Source organism: Martes martes, assembly GCF_963455335.1.
Source record: "Martes martes genome assembly, chromosome: 1".
In the NCBI taxonomy this organism is placed as follows: Eukaryota; Metazoa; Chordata; class Mammalia; order Carnivora; family Mustelidae; genus Martes; species Martes martes.
Genome location: NC_137888.1, coordinates 68,889,881 through 68,912,892, shown reverse-complemented (window position 1 = coordinate 68,912,892; position 23,012 = coordinate 68,889,881). Strand labels below are relative to the sequence as shown.

Below are 23,012 nucleotides of genomic sequence, written 5' to 3'. Positions count from 1 at the left end.
GTTCTTCCATATTGGATGCATAAATATTTACAATTGTTATATCTTCTTGTTGGGTTGTTTCCTTTATAATTATGTAGTGTCCTTCTTTGTCTTTTGTTACAGTCTTTGTTTTAAGGTTTATTTTTCTCTGATACAAGTATTGCTACCCTGGGTTTCTTTTCACTTCCATTTGCAGATATTTGCAGATATACTTAATTTTTCTGCTTTTGTTCTGCCTAGTTTCCTTATTCCTGCCTATGTTCTTTCCTTTCCACTCACAGAGTCCTCTTTAACATTTCTTGTAAGGCTGATTTAGTGATAATGAATTCCTTTACCTTTTGTTCATCTCGGAAAACTTTATCTCTCCTCCTATTCTGAATAATAACCTTGCTGGAGAGAGTATTCTTTGTTGTTGTTGTTGTTGTTGTTGTTGTTTTCCTTTCAGCACTTTGAATATATCATGTCACTCCCTTCTGGCCTGCAAACTTTCTCCTGAAAAATCAGCTACTAGCTTTATGGTGTTTCCCTTGTATGTAACTGTTTTCTTTTCTCTTGCTGCTTTTAAAATTCTCTCTTGATGAATTTTATCTCTCTACTTTTTTTTTTAATCTCTCTACTTTTATCATTTTAATTACTATGTGTCTCTGTGTGGACTCTCTTTGATTGATTTGGTTGGGGACTCTATGCCTCCTAGATCTGGATTTGTGTTTCCTTCCCTAGATTCAGGAAGTTTTAAGCTATCATTTCTTAGAATAAATATTCTGCCCCCTTTCCTCTCTCTTCTTCTTAGATCCCTATAATGTGAATGTTATTATGCTGGATGGTGTTGCTGAGTTCTCAAAGTCTATTTTCATTTTTTTAGTATTTTTTCTCTCTCCTGTTCAGCTAGATTGCTTTCCATTACTCTGTCATCCAGGTCACTAATTCATTCTTCTGCTTCATCTACTCTATTTATTCCCTCTAGTATATTTTTAATCTCAATTATTGAGTTCCTCTCTGATTGGTTCCTATTGTTTTCTGTCTCTTTGTTAAACATTGCACTGAGGTCCTCCATTCTTTTCTTAAGTCCAGTGAGTATCTTTATGGCCATTACTTTAAATTCTCTCAAGCATATCTCCATTTTGTTTAGGTTTCTTGCTGTGATTTTGTCCTGTCATTTCATTTGGGACATATTTCTCTATATCATTTTATCTAACTCTCTGTCTATTTCTATGTATTAGAAAATTCACCTATATCTCCTGCTCTTGAAAGTAGTGGTCTTATGAAGAAGAGGTCCCATAGTGCCCTGTAGTGCAATGTCTCCTGTTCACCAGAACCTGGTGCTTCAGGGGTGTCTCCTGTATATGTTGGATGTGCCATAACGTTGTAGCTGAACCACTTTTGCTGTCAGTCCAGGCATCTTTAATGGCTCTTCATCTGTTGCAGGTGAGGTTTGTCCCCGTGTTGTTAATGGGCCAGTTTGGCCCCTTGATCTTGAGTTGAATCAGAGCAGACATTTGCTGGAGATGCAGTAGTTATGAACTTCAGGGTACATTTTCTGTTTTGTCCCCTGGGAAGCTTTCATTGGTCGGTGTGTCTTATAGTCAGATATCTGCACCCTACCTACTGCTGGGGCTGCAGTCAGACTGTGTATGTGCTTATCTTCTCCTCTTTCCAGGGCAGGGATCAGTTTGGACTTATGCTAACCCTCTCAGGGCTGCATACATACCGCTAGGCTTGTGGCACTGCATTGCATGGGCTCTAACCAAGAGCATTTTTGAAGGGGCAAGTCAGCAGGAGAACATGGGGCAGGGCAAGTGGTATTAACAAGGTTTGCACCAGTCTTCTGTGGGTGAGAACTGGAGCAGAGGCCAGGCTGGAAGGGGCATATTAACAGAGAATGTGGGGGTGGGCACACTGTTAACAAGTTAGGTAGCAAGTGTCAGCATTTTGCTGGTTCCCACAGGTATTAGTGTGTTCTAGGTTGGGGGCTGGGAGAAGGAAATGTTTCCCACTAACTCCTTTGCTTTCTGGAGAGGTCTCCCAACAATCACTGCTCCTCCAGCAAACGTTCCGAGATTAGTAAACAAATCTCCTTCCCATATACCCCAAGCATTTATCAAACTGCTGCTTCTGTGCTTCATCTCTGCAGGGCTGTTTGTTGTGTTGTCTCCTTAAGGGTGGAGACTCAGTTTCTTCTTACTCTCCAGCTCTCCCAAAGCTGAACTTGCTGATTGATTTTTTAAATTCCAGGTGTTAAGTCCCACTGATTGTAAGAACTTGTGAAATTTGGCCTCTCTGGTTTTCAAAGCCAAATGTTATGATTCTTCTTTCTCATATCAGTTTCCTGTGCCTGGTGTGTCTGTTTAGCTCCTGCTGACATCTCCACATTTCCTATCTTCTTACCTGTAGCCTTTTCTCTACATATAGCTGTTGATATTGTTCTGCCAGTCTTCTGGTCACTTTCTGGGTTATTCACACTAACGTGAGCATTATCTAGTTGTATCTATGGGATGAGGTGAGTTTAGGATCTTCCTACTTCCTACCATCTTCCCCAGAAGTTGTCTCCTGTTTACTTTTACACCTTTTTGACAGTTCTAAGATAAGATAACTGAAGGATAATAAAATAATGATGTCTCCTTTCATTGTTATATCTATGTATCCCATCAGTCTTATCTTTTTATTAATTTAGTGCTTTTTAGCATCACCGAGAGTAATTAGTAATGATGACATAATTTTTAGATGATAAAATAGAAAAATTTTAAGAGATGGAAAAATATCATTATCAGTTTGTAATGCATCTTAGATTTTTAAAAAGATCCAGTAGACCTATGTAGTAATTATAAGAAAAAATAGTATTTTATGTATTTGCTTTACTTAGTAAGACCTCTCTTTGTATTTTGGAAGGCTTATAAGAAATAATTTTTAAAAGACATGAAATATCAATACTTATAAATAGAATTACTCAAAAAATAAACTTGAAAACTAAAAGTAGGTCCGGTGAATCCTGATGGTACACTGAGGGTTAAGGGATATTAAAATGTAGCTAGCATAGCAAACCATGGTTTCATAAATATTATTTAAGATAAACTAAACTTATAAAATATCAGTTGACCAGAACTTCCAAAATGGTAATAGGCTTCAGATAATTTGTCCAGACAAACCACTAAACGAATAAACTAACCAGAAAATGGTGACATCATCTTGCCCTGGGAGTGGGAGAGGGGGCTAATTATAATCCAGAATTGTTACAATAGACATCTATAATGTCCAGTTTTGACAAAATATTATGAAACATGGAAAGAAACAGGATGGTGTGACCCTTTTACAGAAAAACAACAAACACAACCAAGGAATAAAACTGCATTTGGTAGCCTAGATGAAAGCAACAGAGACTTCAAAGAAGCTATTATAAATATTTTCAAACAACTAACTGCAACCACATTTAATAATTAAAGTATGATGACAATGACTTATCAAATAGGGAATGTCAATAAGGAGATAAAAATTAGATTAAAAAACAGAAATTCTGAAGTTGAAAACTACAATAGCTGAAATGGAAAATTCAAATCTGGCTCAACTATAGATTTGAGCTAGAAGAAGATGGAATTAGTGAACTTGGTGATAGGTCATTAGAAATTATTCAATCTGACAAACTAACAGAAAAAAAGGAAAAATGAACAGATCTTCTGAGACACTGCTAAGCACATGTATGTAACATGCAACATGCATGTATGCAATGAGAACACCAGAAGGAGAGTAAAGAAAGGAGGGGGAAAAATTCAAGAAGTAATGACTGAAATTTTCCCAAATATGATGAAAAACATTAATCTATACATCCAAGTTCAATGAACTCCAAAATGTAGTCATATCTAAACATATCACAGTAAAAATGTTGAAAGTCAAAGAGAAAGTCTTGAAAGTAATAGAGAAAAATGATTTATCATATAGAAGAGAATTCTAATAACATGGGTAACAGCTAACTTCTTATCAGAAACAATGGAGTCCAAATGATAGTAGATAACATATTTGAAGTGCTTAAAAAAAAAAAAAAAAAAACTCTTAGCCAAGAATACAACAACCAGCAAAAGAATCTTTTAAAACTGAAGAACACATAAAGGTACTCTAAAATAAACAAAGACAGAATGTGTAGCTAGCAGACCTACCTAGAAAAATTCTAAAGGAATTCTTTTTTGAAAGGAAATGACATTAGACTATAATTTAATACATATGAAAAACAATAAATGCTAGTAAAGAAAAATATGCATTAACTATAAAAAACAGCATAATCACATACTTCCTTTCTCTTCTTTTTGTAATTAATTTAAAAACAAGATAAAGCAATATTTATAAGATTCAGTTGTGAGGCCTATAGCATATAGAGATAAATATTTGACAATAACAATACAAAGAGGAAAGGAGGAAATGAAGCTACATATAGCAAGCAAGGGAGTGACATGAGATGGTAACTTGAGTCCACAGGAGGAAATGAAAAGTACCAAAAATGGTAAATAAGAAGATTAATATGGGGCACCTGGGTGGCTCAGTTGGTTAAGCATTTGCCTCTGGCTCAGATCATGATCCCAGGGTCCTGGAATCAAGTTCCAAATCAGGGTCCCTGCTCAATGGGGAGTCTGTTTCCGCCCTGTGACCCTGCCCCCCTGCTCGCTCACTCTCTCCCTCTCTAAGTAAATAAATAAAATATTTTTTTAAAAAAAGAAGATTAATATTAAAACTTTATAAATATATTTTTCTGGTTTCTTCTTAGTTTCTTAAAAATATGATTATGTAAACCAACAGTTATAATACTGTATCATTGTGTTTGTAACATATTTAGATGTGATATGTATTACATTAATAGGAAGGGGAAGAGAATAGAATGGTGCAAATTTTCTACATCTCACTGGAATTAATGTAGTATAATTCTGAAATAGAGTCTGATAAATTAGGATGTATACTATAATCCCTAGAGCACAGAGGAATAAAAAACACATGAGATGTATAGAAAACAAATAGTAAAATGGCAGAAGTAAATCTGACCATATTAATAACAACATTACATGTGAATGAATTAAACCATGTAATCAAAAGACAGAGATCATCAGACTGGATTTAAAAAACAAAAATAAGATCCAACTAGGTACAAGGATACAAATAGGCTAAAAGGTGAAAGATGGAAAAAGATATACCATGAAAACAGTAACTGTAAGAGAATAGGAATAGCATACTAATAGCAGACAAAATGAACTGTGACACACACACACGTTACTAAAGCCCCTTTTATAATGATAAATAGGGTTAGTGCATCAGAAATATATTAACAGTTATAGACATATGTTCATAATAAGAAACCCCCAATACATGAAGCAAAACTGACAAAATGGAAGAAAGAAAAGTTTAAGGGAACTATTGAAGAAATATGGTAAAAATGGCTTTCAGTTACGTAGAAAATCACAATGGTGTACGTGAATTATCAGAATTTGAGAAATACCATATCACACCGCACTATAGCAATATTGCTTTCAAATTTCAAATTCAGTCTGTATTGTTACGTGCCAGCATTTGGGGAATAAGTACCTTCTACTACTTTCCATATTTTAATCTTTCCTTCTAAAAGTTCATTCTCACTGAGGTGATTAAAAAAGGTTTCATAGTCTCCCTCATGCTTACTCACTTGTTTATTTCAGGTGAGCAGCATACAAAGTTGAAAGGAAACAACTTAAATTTAAAAACTGGTTAAAGTATGGCTTCTATTACTTACTACCTAATAACTTCTGCCAGGTAATCCCTAGCAAGTGATATTTATGGATCTTAGCATTTTCATTTTTAAACTGATGTAGTAGGATGGCTTGGTCTGAGGTCCCTTACACTTGAAGTTCTGAGCCTGGTGTGAACTGTTTTGACCACCCTCGCCATTAGGAAGGTCCGCAGGATCCAGATTGCTCCGTCTGAGCTAGTGAGCTCCAACTTACCACTTCACTAGGGTACAATTTCAGTTTCTAGAAAGACTTCTGAGAATGCTTAACATTTCTACAGAATTCAGTAGTGTAGTTTGGAGCATTTTAATAAAGCACAGTTGCTGTTGGGTATAGTTAAGTGGATTCTGTTCTGGACACTTTCATTCCTCCTGTTTAGGTCCTACAATGTCTTATGGTATGATTTGCACTCCTCACATCTGCAACTGGCAGATGCCACAACTTATATATAAATTCCCTGTGAGAACCTGATCCTGCCTCGGGCTTGAAGCAATGTATATCAAATGGGCATGAATATTCAGGCACCCGAGAGAAACAGTAAGGAAAACAAAACAAAACAAAACAAAACAAAACACCACTGTAACTTTAAGTCTGGAAACAAAGCTCTGTTTAAGATTTATTATATCCAGGAGTTCCTTAAGAAATTTCAAATGCCAATGAACTTGAAGTTCCCAGTTCAAGTGAGCCCTTTCTATAGCTGCATGCTTACGGGTGTGAAACTCTCTGTATCCAGGAGGGAAACAAGTAGCACATCCAAACTGAGTTATTTAAAGGAAATTAATAAAGGGAATATTTACAAAGGTACAGACTGGTTTTAGAAAACCAGTGAGGGGGGCGCCTGGGTGGCTCAGTGTGTTAAGCCTCTGCCTTCGTCTCAGGTCATGATCTCAGGGTCCTGGGATCAAGCCCCACATCAGGCTCTCTGCTCAGCAGGGAACCTGCTTCCTAACCCCTCCCCCCCCCTGCCTCTCTGCCTACTTGTGATCTCTGTCTGTCAAATAAATAAATAAAATATTTTTTTAAAGATTTCATTTATTTATTTGACAGAGATCACAAGTAGGCAGAGAGGCAGACAGAGAAAGAGGAGGAAGTAGGCTCCCCGCTGAGCAGAGATCCCGATGTGGGGCTCAATCCCAGGACCCTGGGATCATGACCTGAGCAGAAGGCAGAGGCTTTAACCCAGAGCCACCCAGGCACCCCAATAAATAAAATCTTTAAAAAAAAAAAAAGAAAGAAAGAAAGAAAAGAAAAGAAAACCAGTGAGGGATAGTGCTGTACACCAGGACCAGAGTAGTTACCCCTCTGTACTCAAAAGAGCAGGGAGAAGTATTGACCAGAACCCAGAGAGAGAAGCTGTAGAAACAAGGCTGCCAATTCCAGGCTGAGGCTTTGGGAGAGGGACACAGACAACCATGGTGAGCTATCAGGGAGAGAGACTGAGGAATAAATATCCTGTCTTTGCTGTCTTGCCTCCTTCTAATATCCTGCCATCACTTCCCTTCAGCCAAAACCAATCCAAAGTTAGAGGGCAGGAGAATGCAGTCAGTGCTATCCCACTGGTGAGCATCCTGGAGCCCAGAACAATGTGGGAAAGGGGGGAGAGTGGATCTAGAGTTGCAAATGGAAAAAGACATGCAATTCCCAAAGATCCCAGGTTGAGGCAACAAAAACAATTGTGAGGTTATCTCACCCAAGGTCAGGGTGAGGGTGAGGGAAACATAGCACCTTAGATGCAAAATCGACAGTCTCAGGATCAGGCAAATGCTTAGCACTTGCATAGCCCATGGGGACAGGGTGCCTCGCTTACCTCACCCAGTCCCAGCTCTGGTCTCGCCTAAAGATTTGGGGTTGTTTGTCATAGAAGCAAGAACCAGGGTGTATTATCTCTTAATCTGTAAGCAGTAAAAGAACATTTTGGCAAAAGATTTGGAAATATCTCTTTGGGCTTATCCCCCAAGGAAGAGGCAGATAATACACTACTCCTATGTCCAGATGCTGGTGTGCTTAATGGTCTGGCATTGTGACTGAGCACTGGATTTTGATTACTCTGTGTGGATGTGTCATTGATTCCACCTGCACATTTTTTCACATCTTAACATTTCTAAAGTGAGAATGTGTCTTATACTGAATGGTGTCAGAAATACAATTAGCACATGCTGCTTCTTAGAAATATATAAAGTAATAGTGTGCTTTATAATTGATGGCACCTTTGATTCGATGGAATTCAGTGTAAGTACTTTGAGGATGTATCTGGTTTAACACATTTTTATAACTATCAAAATATCTAGCATGTAATAATGGTCATGGTATATCTTGGATTTTATGAATGAATGAAAGAAATCAATAAAGCAGGGAATCAATGAAACAGTCCACCCGTCCCAGCTGATATATCCTTTTAGGGCTTAGATAGTGTGGTGTCAGGAAAAACATCAGTTCATATCAATAGTTGTTTAAGCTGTCATGATATTCTGGAATGATAGACTGAAAAAGCCTGAATGTTGCATTTGCCATGAGCATTCACTTAACTCTCATTATTTCATTTTCTGCCAAATTGATGCTAATTCTGTTCCCATGCTGTGCACTTTCTGCAGTCTTCGTGGTAATTTGAAAACCTGTTTTATGGCAGATTTTTACCCAGGACTTTCGTCTTCCTTTTTCATCTGCTCTAAGACAACTTCTTCCCCATGGCATTTTCATTAATTCTTGCCTCACATCCCTGATTTTAACCCTTTAATTGTGAAATCAAAGTGCAGTTTTTCAATGTAATTCTAGCAGTAACCATGAACTCTTTTACTTTTTGAAGCTTAAACATTTAATTTCATTTTAACACAGTCCTAAATGGAAGCCTGTGCCTCAACCTCATCATAATAGCAGCTGGTTTGGTCAGAGAAAAACATTATTTTTCTAGTGACTTACTTTAATCCCTCTCAACAAGAAACTAAATTTATTTTCTTCTCTTTTGATGAGTCATGCAATAGCAGCTTCCTAGCTTACCCATTATCTCTATCTGTCAATTTCCCTTTTAAAATTAAGATACTTATTCATTTTTAGCAAAAAACCAAGATAATGTCATATTATGACCAATATTTCTGATTTAGCTTCTCTGGGAATAAGCAAAGAGTATTTTTATTGAAAAGGTTAACAGGTATATATCACAAAGTTGGATACTAATTATTAATAGCATCACATGGCCTTCTAAAGTTGTAAGCACCCCAAAGGAGAATAAGGTTGCAGTTGTTTATAAAGGTTAATAGAGAACAGTCTACTTGCAAATGTGGGCTGAAATAATGGTTTGGGCAATCATTATTTATCCTAAAGCTGTTTTAATTTATATTTTAGTGATTTATTAGTGTTGATGAAACAATCTTCTTTTTCATGTTTTAAGTATACAGTGTCAATAATTATATGCCATCTATAGGATTTGGGTTATAGAGAGCCAGAAGCAAAAGATTTACAGGTGAGAAATTATTGCATAACCTTGTTGCAAGTGCTTTTTAATGGCTGATTTACAGAAATGGATTATAAATCTCTTTTTTTATTTTTCATCACTAAAATATATAGTGTTACAAGGATAACTTCAGATCTTCTTCCCAAACTCCATATGTTTTAGGTAATACATGAATATTACCTAGGGCACACTCTAACACTCTATAAGCCCTCAGTATATGTTAGCTGCTACTGTTACAATTTTACATCTCCAACTGGCTTTTTACCCTCTGCCTGCCCTACTTCAGTGCCCACTCTTAAAACCTTGGTGTCCTTCTGCCCTTGGGATTTTGTTCTCACCTCTTTCCATTCTAGGGAATAAATTTGATCCACTCACTTCTACCCTGTGTGTATACAAGACTGAATATTACCTCTCCCAAGTTTATGCCTTTAAATCTAGTCTTCAATGAGGAATGAAGAGAATGAAGAGCTTTAGCTCATGCTAAGGAAATTTAGACACTAGATATTATAGAAGGTCATGATTTGGGGAGGTAGCCTTCTCAAAACATCTTGTAAATCACCTGCCCTCCTAACAAGTCAAGTTACTTTGGGATGAAGAGTTCAGAACCAACCATTGAAACTGCACCTTTCTAATCACTTGTGCTGTAGGTAAACACCCATCAGTTTTGCAAAGTTTTATTTTTCTTCTCTTAGGATTACTTCCAGGACATCACCCACATAAATGTCTGCTGGTCATCATTTACTTTTACTGAGTCACCTTTTCTCCTGCATGGTTGCATAGAGAATTTCATGCTTCCCTAAACATGTGTTCTATTGTCATAAGTATGTATCCCTCCATTGTCAGAGTTCATTCTTGATTTCTGTAGATGATTTCTCGTGGAGAGAATATGTTCCTCTTATCCAAAGAACACATTCCCATCCAAACTCCTTCCCGCTGAAGTCCGAGCACATCAAAGAATAGCAATGTAAAGACTTGCCCTGAAATGGCACTTCAGATCCGCATTGTACACCAAGCATGGTCTTTAATGGAGAGCAGGGAATAGGCCACAGTTACACTTGGAGTTCTTAATAGCTCGGGATGGTTTGGAGTGAGAGAAGGAGATGCACTTCTGGTGGTGTGATTTGAGCCTGTTTGACTGTGAAGTAACCACAATAGTTTCCAGGTTTTAAGTTTTCCACTTCTCATTCAGACCTCTGACAGTCTGGGATTTATTTTCAACCACTTTTAGTTTCACATCAGCATAGAAAGCAGACTCCTACAACAACCTTATACTCAGTCATAAAATGTCTCGTTACTCTCTCATAGAACATCTTCACTTTGACGTAGAGAAGATGCCCCACATGGAAACACACTAGAATTTAAACAAGCTCATCCACTTGAAAGGACAGCTTTTCTGGGGAATGTGCACTTGGCTCTGATAAATCCCTAATTGCCCAGGGAGGGCACACTGAGTGCAGCCTCAGGAAAGAAAGCCCACATAACTTGATAAGCTATTGCATCTATCTTCCCACTAAAGGATGTTAGTGTGCTCGTGGCTTAGGTCAAAACAAATTAGTCTGAGTATTCAGTCTCAATCCAGTTTCTGATTGACTGTTATCTGCGGCCTGAAATTAGCTTACATCTTGGCAGAACTAAGTACTCCAAATTCAGAGAAAGTCTTGCCAGACTTAAAAAACAGGATGTAGGTCTGTGACTGTGTCTGTGACATGTACTTGTTTATTGGTGTTTATTTGTCAAAGAACATAATGTTTTCAGCCTACTTATATGTTCCCAGATGTATTTCTAAATTGTCAGCCATTATAAACACTGGCCCCACAGCTCATCCACACATCCAGAGCACACCTACTCTAATCCGTCCTTGCACTGTGAATATGCCTTCAGTGCAGCCAGGATCACAAGGAACGCCTCCTTTAAGATCAGGTGTGGAAGGGTAAAACATAAGTCTTTTTCTTTTCAAGATTTTATTCATTTATTGACTTATTTATTTATTTATTTATGAGAGAGAGAGAGAGAGAGAGAGAGAGCATGTGTACAAGCCAGGGCAGAGGCAAAAGGGGGGAGGAAAAGAATCTCAAGCGGACTCCACACCGAGTGTGGAGCCTGATGGAGGGTTCAATCCCACCACCCTGAGATCATGATCTGTGCTGAAACCAAGGGTCAGACGCTTAACTGACAAAGCCACCCGGGGCGCCCCTAACACAGAACTCGTATGCTGGAGATAGTCACGGCTAAGTCTTCATTCAGGAGGCCTACAGAGCAAAGACAACAACATCAACAACCGCCTGAGCAAGAAGAGCAGCTACCACCTCTAAGCACTTTCGAGGGAAAGTCCTGTGCTGAGCCCTTTGAGTGCGTTACCCCACAGTCACCCCTGGAATAGTTACTATTCATATTCCATTTTATGGAAAAGGAAACTGAGGCATGGCTTCTTGCCTGCAGTCACACAAGTACATGATGGGGCTAGCTGTTTAGGGTATCTAACCCCTGCTGATTACGCTATATGCCTCTTAGGAGCTGTTAGCTGGTATTTTCAGTAAACTGTGTCAGCGAAAAGTTAGATACAAGACCCTCTTTACTCTAGTCAGCCTGATAGTGTCCCACCCATAATCTCTGGGAGAGAAAAAAAAAAAAGTCATGTGGGCAGCCTCTGGACACAAGGACAGGAACGCCACATGGACCCGTGATCTGGCCAATTTCAGTCTGGTCATCAGACATGTCCAGGAGAGCATTCAGGAAACCAGCAGACGACAGTGTGTCCATGCACTTGTGGAGACCCAGCCAGAGTGGCAGCCCTGCTCTCAGCAGTATCCCAGACGTGTATCTCACTCTTCTGAGGGGTTTGCAGTCATATCACATGCTTCCTGCCCCCAATTATGGAACTTCCTGTTCTTTCTTCACTTCACAGCACATATGTCATCTCACTTCCCAAATTTAAAATCAGAGCTGCCTCTCAGTACCCATTAACCTTTATGCTCTAAAGCCAGTCTTCCGACAGAAGTGTAAAATCATCTGTCCAGTTGCTGACCAAGAGACTCACTGTCACACGTCTGATACAATCCCCCACCCTTTGCCTGAAAGCAGCAAGAAATGGGGGGAAGACTGTTATTTCTCCTGATACTGAGCCCACATTGATGACAGCTGACTATCTTCCATGTGGTTCTGTCCCGCATAGTGCATATTAATCCAAACGAAAATTTTCTACATCTATTGCCACAACCTTCTTTCAGAAAATGTTCGTCTCTTTCCAAGGTTATAATAAATAACTCTCCCGAACCTTTCCTACCAACCTTTCTGTAAATAAGATTCCCAAACTGTCTTCTAATGCCAAACATGACACACCCTTCTCTAGCTTCCATTAACATTCCCAGTCCACTGACCTTGACCTTGAAACAGCCATTATACCTCCCTTATTCCTTGGACTTTACCATTTGGTCTCAAGCTCCACTTCAGACAGCAAATAGCCAAAACTCCAGAGGAGAAGAGGCTATTTTTCTTGAGCTGATAAGAATGTATAAACAATGAATGCTGGAACACCGAAAAGAAGTAAAATAAAATAAAATGGATAAAAGAAGAATGTATAGAGCTAACCTTGCTTTACTCAAAATAAATATGCTCAAACCTACTAACCCTGAGCTAGTTTCATCTTTCTAACAGGATGCATACCTCAGGGAAAATTCCCACACATACTTCTCCTATAATATGGTTAATGGCAGGGGTGAAAGGTTCTGGTCCTGAATGGAAATTCAGAAACATTTCAGAACCTTCCTCTCCTTCACTTCACAGTCTGTCGTGCATCACCACCACCCTTCCAAGTATACTTCTGCCAGATCCATTTCTGCTCTACCACTTCTGTCTTCCTTAAGACTCCAATGGGCCCTTGGGTAGACTATCATAGTAGTCTACTAAATGACCTTCATGCTTCCAGTTTCTTAATATCACAATTTTGCCACCAGTGATTTTTCTAGAACATGAATCTTATTATTCAACCCCTATTGCCTGTAAGAAACAAACAAAAAAAAGCAAAACAAAACACTTCTCCTAAGCATAGCATTTAAGGGCCTTTATAATTTATCCTCAAATTACTTTCTGACCTCACCCAAAATAAGTCTGCCCACCTCATCATGCATAATCTTCACAGTCTAGCCACACAACATTATTTACCATGTCTTAAACCTCCTTGGTACTTTTCAACTTCTATGCCTTTGCCCATGCTGTGCCTTCAGCCTGGAGTGTCCTCTTCCAAATTCCTTTTCACTTACCATTAAACTTAACCTCCCTGTTGCATTGGTCCAAGCCTGTCGATAGTGATGCTGTGGGCTAGGAATGCCTGAGACACACATCTGATTGTATTACTCATCGAGAGATCCCACAGATATTTTCCCCAACAGGGCCAATGTTGTGGCTGGACCAGCCTTTGTGGTTTTCATCATGATTACAAGATGCCCACACTTCAGCAAAAGCCATCAGGGAACTTCGAAGGAATAAGATTTATTCCTCACACGTCCTGGCATGCTTCAGGCAACATAGCAAGGTTGTACATAGAAAAAGAGAAAGAGCATGGACCTGGGGTTCTGCCTTTATTAGTGTCCAAGGTGGAGTACGTAGGTTTTCGCTTGTTCACTGTTGAGTGACTAATGTAAAGCATAGGAGCAGGAATTAGGGCACGGGAAATCAGAACTGGGATCGCCAGAGTGGTCACTTATGTAGGTTACCGAGGGCTTTTTGAAAGCGGAAACTATGAATGGGACACCTTAATTCCTTGTCTGGTTGTTGAACTGGTAACTGTATCATACAACGGGTAGTATGTTTATTCAAGATGGATGTATTTTTGAAATGGATGCTTTAGCAAACAAAAGCTTAATGTCGGGCATTACACAACAGTTACTTTACAATACACTGCTCCTCTGTGAAATGTACCCAACCTCTCTACAGCCCACCTTGGTTGGCCTATCTGTTGATGTGTTCAAATAACTGTGTGCAATATTTATCTCACCATACCCTAGCTCTTTGTTTCCAGTGTTTGTCTCCCTATTAGGTCTTGGGCCATTGAGGACAGGAATCGTGTCATTGACCTTTACATCCTAGCATATGTAATTTATAAAAGAATCTACTCTTGGCTTTAACCTATATTATATTCACCATTCAATGGAGGATACACCGATTTTTTTCCTTTTTTCCCCTCTTTTTAAAGATCTTATTTATTTATTTGAGAGAGAGAGAGCATGAGCTAGAGGAAGGGGTAGAGGGAGAGGGAGAAGCAGACTCCCTGCTGCGCAGGGAGCCCAATGTGGAATTCGATCCCAGGACCCTGGGATCATGACCTGAGCCAAAGGCAGACGCTTAACCAACTGAACCACTCAGGCACACCCAATTTTTCCTAATAATAACAACAACAAGAACAATAAAAATGTCAGCAAATGTTTCGTGAGAGTTTTGTAGGTAGGTGACAGCCAATATTTTACACACTTAATATGTATAAACTTATCTTATCCTTATATTAGCCCATAATGTAGATATATACTTATCCCCACTCATTACTGAGAAAATGGAGGTTTAAAAAGGTTCAGTAATTCGTCCCAAAGTTACAAATCCAGTAAATGATAGAAATGAGATTTGAACTCACACAGCCTGGCTCCATGGTCCCAGCTCTTAACTATCCTGCTGCATTGAAATAGTGAAATGAACTGAGGAGAATTTTTTTATTTACCTTAGTTCATTTTCTTATTTCCTCCAAAAAAGATTTAAAATGTTTGAATGATTAATTAGATTAACTTTGGTCACGCACAAGCTCCACTAATATTTACTCGAATGATACGGGATGGGGGTAGTGAGGTAACAGGTTTGGGCTCCCAGGCGATGTTCTCATAGCGACACGATAGACCCCAAACCTCTGAGGGTGTCTTGCACATTCCTCCACTGTCCTGCTGTATGTATATGCTCAATATCCAGTCACTTTTCCCTTACCGAAAGTGTCATTTTTCACACTTAACACAAGTCTTAGAGAAAATGGTTTCTCCTCCCCTACCACCCAGCCCTTGTCAGCAAGGGGCTCAAAAGAAGCAAAATTGCACCTAGGACTATTGGGATTCACACAATAAGACTGAGCCCTAGTAATATTTCACTGCCTTTCTTAAGGTGCTAAGTGATAAGGATCAGAATGGATTTTGTTGACTCTAATGGGAAAAGTGAGCCTTTTGTTAGTTACTCACCTTCCTTCCCCTGGAAGAAAAACCCACCTTCGGAGCATTCTTTTCGGCCATGATTGGATATGGAAGCATCTTGAGATTTCAATATGTCTAATAAAACTCACTAAAGAATGGAGGCGCGATAGGAGGGGAGATGCATTATGGTAGCACGGAGATGAGTTTTGCTCTGCAAACGGAGCTGGATGCTCATTGTAAATGAGGAACCCGGAGTGAGATGTTTGAGAGCACAGCTGGGAATATGTGAGAAGCTCACTTTCATTTTCATTTGAATACCGTAGAGGCAGCACTCGACTTGCTTAAAATTAAAAGGTACATCAGGAATGCAAAACATGGTATAAAAATTTAACTAGTCTTTTTAGTTGCTTTTTAATCTCGTACTGGTTCTTTATTTCTCTATATCTTTATAAATGTTTTGGGGGCTATGCCGGTGTTCATCCATCCACACCCAGCCTCCCTTTCCTGAAGTCGCTCACACCTTTCCCATCATTTAACCACCACCAGCACCTTCTTTATAATCACGCAGTGTTTCCCTTCCACCTGCTTCTCCCTGCTGTCCTTCTGCTCCGCTCTACCCAGACCCTCTCTTCCCCTTGCTCTTCAGACACCTTCCCTTCCTTCTCCATTGCTCTCTTACTCCACCAGTCTACCAGGAAATTTGAAATAAACTCCAATCTGGGAAGTTTGGCCTTCTTTAGATAGAAATGATGTTTCACTTTGAAATCCCCGACATGCCCCTGCCACTGACAAGGCTTAGCCGTAGGTAATCCAATACAGTTAAGGGTCCTCCGTTGCACAACTGGGGACTAGGAGGGCTGATCTTGAACTGAGTGAGCAGTGAGCTTGGCAGTGAGCACTGCTCCCAATGATCTTTTTTAAGTCTTGATAATTATAAAAATCATAACATGGGCAATAGCTGCTAACATTTTCTGAGAGGTTACTAGGTACCAGGTCCTAAGCTACCACTTTTATAAGTATTTTCTCATGCAAAACTCACCACAACCCTGGAGAGCATGTTCTGTTATTATCGTCATTGTCCTAATGAGAACGGAGCACAGTGAGTGATGCAGCTCACACAGCAGCGAGAGGCTCTTAAGAGCTGGATTTCCCTGAAGCTTCAACAACCACAGGGTAGTTGCGAGTGCTAGGATTCCAGCTAGAGCTGGTAAATCATGAAGAGCACTGCCTTGGACTGCACGGCTGCATATAACCAGACGGGTGAACATAGGCTGGGCCAGAGTTGCCATAGCCAGAGCCCAGGGATCACAGGTGCCATGGAGTTGGATCTGGGAACAGAGAACAGAGATGGTGTTACACAGCTATGCTCAGTCCAAGTCGGTGAAAACATTACATGTTGTGGGATCTGAACCAAGGTAGGGCAATAAGATGGTCCATGGTGGTGATCAGAAGGGGAGGGACAGTAGCAGAAAGTTCAGGAAAGGAGGTGGTTGCTCAGACATACTCAGTGGTGACCATGCTGGAGTTTGGATGGAGGGAATTCAGTCAAAGAGAGACGTATTGGCAGATCTGGGTAAGGCCACAGCTCCAGGACTGCATTGGGTTGTAGGTCTCAGAAATAAGGACAGGTCCAGTTAGCAACCCTGGGGCATTTTGTCCAGATCAGACGAGCAGAAAGTGTGGCTTAAAGCCACATAAAGGGTGCTAAGGAGCCTTGGATGTCACCTAAGGAGGCTGGACTCCGTCCCATATACACCGGTGACCTCTCAACAGGGCGCTGCTGTAAACACACTAGGCACCACAAGCTATGGGATGTCACGTCTTCTTTCCGTTAATCTCTCGAATCCCATAGTGTGTAAATGATCTCTTACACCTAAAGGTGAGTGGATTCAAGGTCAACCCTCACAGAATGTCACTTGCACACTGTGACTGACCTGCTTAACCCTGGGGATGCCGTGTGAATGTGCCGTGCGTGCTTATATCAGTTCGTGTATCACAATAGAGACAAGGTAGACTCTCCCCCAGAGCCCACAGGGAGTGGCGTGGGGAAGTAGGGCAGAGAGTGGGGCCAAGAATACCAGTGTTTTACTTGTAAGCCCTTCTATAACATTTCAGTTTTATTGTTTTGTTGTGTATGTGTATATGTGTGTATTATAAACTTGAAAAAAGGCATTAAATTTGACTATCAGGTAATCAGTCCTGTACTAAATAAAAAAGTAGGAGGGAGCACAGAGACAGTCTGCAAACATATTGTTGTAGGCAGGAAATCTGGGCAATCCAACTGGCAGATACAAGAACTTTAAAGAGAGAAAGAATAGTAGCCAGAGACCATTTAATGTGGGCATAAAGAGGCTCATATAGAGCTTAGACATCGTTGTAACACTGCGATTGTTGGATTAATCTGGTCAGTGGCAATGCCGAAACTTCCAATTAAGATCCTAGTATCCCCACCACTCTCTGTTTAAGGAAGCAGGGAGCCAGGGAATATAATTCAGCAAGATTTTTATCCAAAGAAGCTAAAATCACAAGAGAAAGAAAGCGTTACACTTATGTGCTTTTTCTTCGTAGCATGGAAATGACCTTAAATTTTTTAGGCTTTTCTAATTTGACCTGCCAAACTGCGTGCTCTGGGAGGGTGGGAACCATGTCTCTTCTGCTCACCCAGCTGCCCCAGGATGGAAATGACTTACATGGAGTTTCTCTTTCCTCAAGCCACTTGAGATGCTTCATCTGCTCGAGGCCAAGACAGGCTACGGGCCTGGGCCCAGGAGCAGACCCTAAGCTTCCATCAAGTGGGAGGAGGGAGGAGGCGTTCTTGCTCCCGGTAGAGCGTCATTTTTTAGGCCTCTGAGGTACCCTTTGCTGAGTCCCACATAAAACTGAAGAACTTAATCCGCTGCCGTAATTCCTCAGCTCCATCTGGCTGCTGGAATAATTAAAACTAGAAAGGTCTGCTTTGATTGCTGCTGGAAAGGAAAGCTCAAATTTTCATGGAAAACCTCAGTACTGCCTCAAACCTTAAATGCTGGGTTGCTTGGAAAGTTCAGTTTCTGTTCTCCCCAGTATTCTAGACAGGGAACCTGAAAAAGGCCCTGAACAGAAGTGGCAGTGGGAACCTCAGGACCCTTAGTTCCACTCACAGCCTACACAGGTGCCGAGGAGCCCTCGGGGGAGGGGGGCAGGAAGAAGGGGGATCTGGGCTCACCCAGAAATAAGGGCTCCTAGGCTCCCAGCATCAGCCACATCAGCCACAGCAGAGCCTTGAATGTGGCCCAGCATCAGGAGAGAGGGGGCTGGGGTGTCTCCACATGGGTGGAGGCTGGGCTCCAGGCCCTCTGCGCCACCGTGTCACTGCCCGGACCCACCAAGGGACTCCAGGCTTTAACTCTCCCCTACTCTTTCTCCCATACCCCTCCTCTCCTCCCTCTCTCTCTCCTCCTCTAGCCCTCCAATCTCAGCGACCCTTCACCTGCTCCTCTCTTCCTGGACTTCTCTCTCTCCTCTCCCCACCCTTCTCCCTGCACTGCCTCCTCCCTCCCTTCTGGCTTGGGGAGGCCAATGCCTAATCCATTAGGCCACAGGGTGACTCTCTGCTCTCTCTTTGTCTCTTTCCTCACCCCTCCTTTGCCCTCCTCCCTGACCCCTCTCCCTCCCTCCATCCTTTCCCCTTCCTTCTCTCCCTCTGACTTCAAATAGATCAAATAGCTCTTTCTACTCTTAAGAAAATCAAAGGTTAGTCCCCACCAAAGGTTCTTCTCAGTTCCACATACAATAAGTATCTACCCATTTCACCCCCTGGGTTAGAAAGAAGAGGCTATTCATGCCCAGAAGACACTGATTTTTGAAGTATCAGGGGTATTTTATGTTATTTTATTTTTAAAGATTTTATTTGTTTATTTGACAGAGAGAGACACAGCGAGAGAGGGAACACAACCAGAGGGAGTGGGAGAGAGAGAAGCAGGCTTCCCGCCTAGCAAGGAGCCCGATGCGGGACTCAATCCCAGGACCCCGGGACCATGACCCGAGCTGAAGGCAGACGCCTAACGACTGAGCCACCAGGTGCCCCGTATCAGGGGTATTTTAAACAAACTGTCAGAGCACTGCTTTCCTTTCACATGCTAACCCATCTGCGGACTGGTGGCTTCCTACCCTGCCTTCCCCTCCTCTACCTGGAGAACAGAACTGCAAGCAGGCAGACTAAAGGCATGTTTACAGGAGGGAGTTGAAGGAAACTCTAGGAATTGTGGCCTTCGCAGGAAAGGCTCTGGGTGAACTTGAGCCAGGTGTCTGCGGCCCTGAGCTGCTCCCCCAGTCCTCCCATCCTGTCCCCACAAGAGGCAGAGGCCCACTCTCTGGAGCAGAAGAAATTCAAGCTCCAAGCCCCTCAGTTGCTCTGGCCCTTTTGCGTCCGTGGGAAGAGACCCAGCATTGTGATCCCATGGTCCTGTGTTTTTGCAAGATTTGCAAGAGAAATAGATTTTAACCACAGTTGGGTTTGATGACTGTTTCTTTCCACTACCATTTGCCCTCAGTTGTACCTCTCCTCTGGTCAGTTGGCCCTGGAGTGGGCATTTGGGGGATCCCACTAAGGGGAAGCTGAATTGGGAATGCATTCAGTTTATATTTAGTAGGATATATGTGTGTGGTCCCCAGTCACTTCTGGGCATGGGCAGGTCCCGGCTGGCCATCCCAGGGCAGGAATGTCTTACAAGAATAGTGCCACAAGGCTGAATCAAAGATGAATATGACCTAGGGCACCAAGCTTCAGAAGTCTATGGGTAGTGGTAGAAAAACCAGGCTTGAAATGTCCTGAGCCTAAAGCTAGTCTGTGGAAAATTCTTCCAGTCATGAGAGGTGTAAAATTCCAAGTACAGGATTCCATTCTCGTGGGTGCCCCATCAGAGCAGAAATCAGGAATGCATTCAGTGATGCTCTCTATCTGCAGATAAGCACACTGTGCTTTGTTTGTGGGAACTGAGTGACATGAAGTTTATCAGGATCCTTGTGTCTGTGGGGCGTTAACCTGTAGGAGCACTGCACCCAGCCAGCAGGTCTAGGAAGGAGGCACACTTTAGTGTCTCCCAATTATCCATAACTTTAATCAGTCTTGCTGGAGAAAAGATTACCTCATCTTCCTATTCTCTCTTGTACAAAATCATGGCCATATAAAGCAAGTATCAAAGTAGGCAGGCAAAACTTACAGAGGAGAAAGTTACTTTAGAAGTGTGGCCAGCAGTTAATTAATTTGAATATTATTTATTTTATGGCTTTTGAGATGTCTGGTGCATTTGCCAGATTTTTAAATTACGAAATGTTTTGCGATTTATTTTTTTTCTTTCTTAAGAATCTCTTCCAAACCTAATTTTGTAATTGTATTTTTGCAATGATTTTCTTGAAGAGAGTCTCCCCACATTGTTTAAGCCTCAGGCCCCACAAACCTGGATGGTCTTTACTGGCAGCCTTGGTGAGCATCCGGACCAAGGACTGCTTTTTCTGTCTCCAGGAGCCTGCTCCAGCCCGTGCCCCACATTCCCAGAGCACTTTGGTCAGTGAGTCCTGCAAGGGTAGCCTGTGGCCTTTCCTCCGGGATCTCTATTTTTGGGACGGTGGAGGTCTTTTCTTTGAGAGCTCCTACCCCAAGTTCTCAGGCTCCTACCCTTGTCGGGAGATAGCAGTGAGGAACAGCTGTTGGTGCGCAGTGTCGTGAGCTGTGCTGAGGCCCAGCTGCACAAGCTCTTATTCCGACATAAAACCATTTGAGGTTCTTTTGATTCAGGGAGAGGTAAGATGGTTTTCTGCCAAATCTTTCCTCTGATTTGTATCATATTTGGCTCAAGCATTCAGTCACACAAAACTGTCTCTCCTCCTCTGCAGCAAGGCCCTTAACCAGTTTTCTGATTTCCTTAACAGAGTTGGTGTGGACCTGGATGAAGATCTGAAGGAGGAGCCCACCTCACCCCAGGCAAGTCAAAGAGGCCAATTCATAGAGTATAGAGATAAGAGATGTTCTGTTCCATGGAATGTTTCATGCTTGTCCAGCACGTGGCCAAGGGGCTCAACCTGAAGGGGGATGTCTGCACTGAGAAAACACATCCGATGACTGTAAAATACCTGGGAATTTAGGGTATCAATAACCTTTGCCTCACCTTTAGAATGCTTAAAATTAGCATGCCCCTGCACCTTCTCTGTGGCAACAGGAAGCTGGAAACCCTCCAGTGTAGAAACAAGAGCACGGGTCGTGGAATGAGGTAGCCTGGAGTTCAAATCCCTGCCCAGGGACTTGTTAGCTAGACAATCTCAGTAAAATTTATTCAGTGATACCCAATGCATGTTGGGCACACAACAAATGGACCTGTTTCTCCCACATGGCTTCTCATTAATCAGGTCTAGGCGTATAGAAATATTGAAATATTGAAAATTTGCAAAAGCACAGCGAAACTGTCTAGGTGATCCATTCCTAACTGAGCTGAGCAACCGTTATCTGCAGAGATCTGAAAATCCTTGGGGAAATTTGTTCGGAAAGATGTGCTGTTCCCTCGAGTACAGCAAGTGTATTCTCCAAACTCTGAAGCTGACATCCCAGTAGAATGTGCCATTGACAATTTTGCATTGGCCGTTTTTAACTCAGTACTTAAAACAAACAACTGTGTGGCAATGTTGCACCTTTTGTTGAAATTTTAAGTGGCTTGACACGATAGAAAAATATCATAAATAAGTCATGTTGCTTAATGACTCGTGTTATGACCATACCTGGATTGGAAGAAGATCCATGGCTCTTTTATTCTGTGATTTTCTTTTTTTTCTGTAAATGCCATCAGTGAGGCACAGCTAGTGAGTCCTGGTGGGCAAAATGCAAGTACTTTCCTGGTTTACATAGACATAAAGAAGGAAGGACCCTGTGTGCTATAAAAAGGATTGAAAAATTAAGTTGGTGATGATCCTGGCTTATTGTACTTTGATTTTTTTTTTTTTTTTTTTTTTTTGTAACGTGTTTGTGTTGCAAGGCCAGGCTGGTGCTGTATTCACAGACTTCTAGCCCAGGAAACACACCTACCTGCAGGAGTGTGCACAGTAGGGGTGCCAGCACACTGGGATTGGGGCCAGCTTGGTGACCTCAGAAAGGAGATCAAAGCCCATCTCCTTATCCTAGTGGGCTGTAATGAGTAGTTAGCAAGGTCTGGTGGTGGCAGATTTTTGAAAAGCATTTTCATCTCATATAGGTCAACTAATCCATTCTCCTACCTTCAAGCAAAACTTTTATCTAAATTCTATCTTTCTGTTCTCTCTTTTTCTTTAAAAGAAAGGAGATAGAATAAGAAAATTCATGAAAGAAAACTCTTCATCTTTCTCTAGCTGCCTAATATTTTGAAATCACATATAATTATTGGGAAGATTGCCTACTGGACTAACTCCTTCCTTTTCCAATTTAAACATTTCATTTCAGCTCATTCACATCATTGTTAATTCAGTAATAACTCCTACCTAAAGATACTTAAACCAGTAGAAAGGTTTTTTCTGTTAGAGAAATGAGATAGTGCCACGAGGTACAGAGAAAACTACATTGTATTTGTATCTTGGGCAGATATTTTATGCCTTCGAGTCTCAGTTTCCCTGTCTGTAAAATGTGAATGATAATAATGTCTACTTCTCCAGGTTGGTTGACAATCAAGTGAAAATATATTTATGAAA

The 23,012-nt window shown here is 41.2% G+C and overlaps 1 protein-coding gene across 2 annotated transcripts in view; it reads left to right on the top strand.

Moving 5' to 3' along the window:
* Positions 1-23,012, top strand: part of SLC9A9 (solute carrier family 9 member A9) — a 542,979-nt gene that overhangs the window by 406,389 nt on the left and 113,578 nt on the right. For both annotated transcript variants that reach the window (XM_080822667.1, XM_080822668.1), the window contains exon 13: positions 21,234-21,285. In XM_080822667.1, the coding sequence (XP_080678793.1) occupies positions 21,234-21,285 (52 nt within the window). The remainder of the gene's footprint in view (positions 1-21,233; positions 21,286-23,012) is intronic.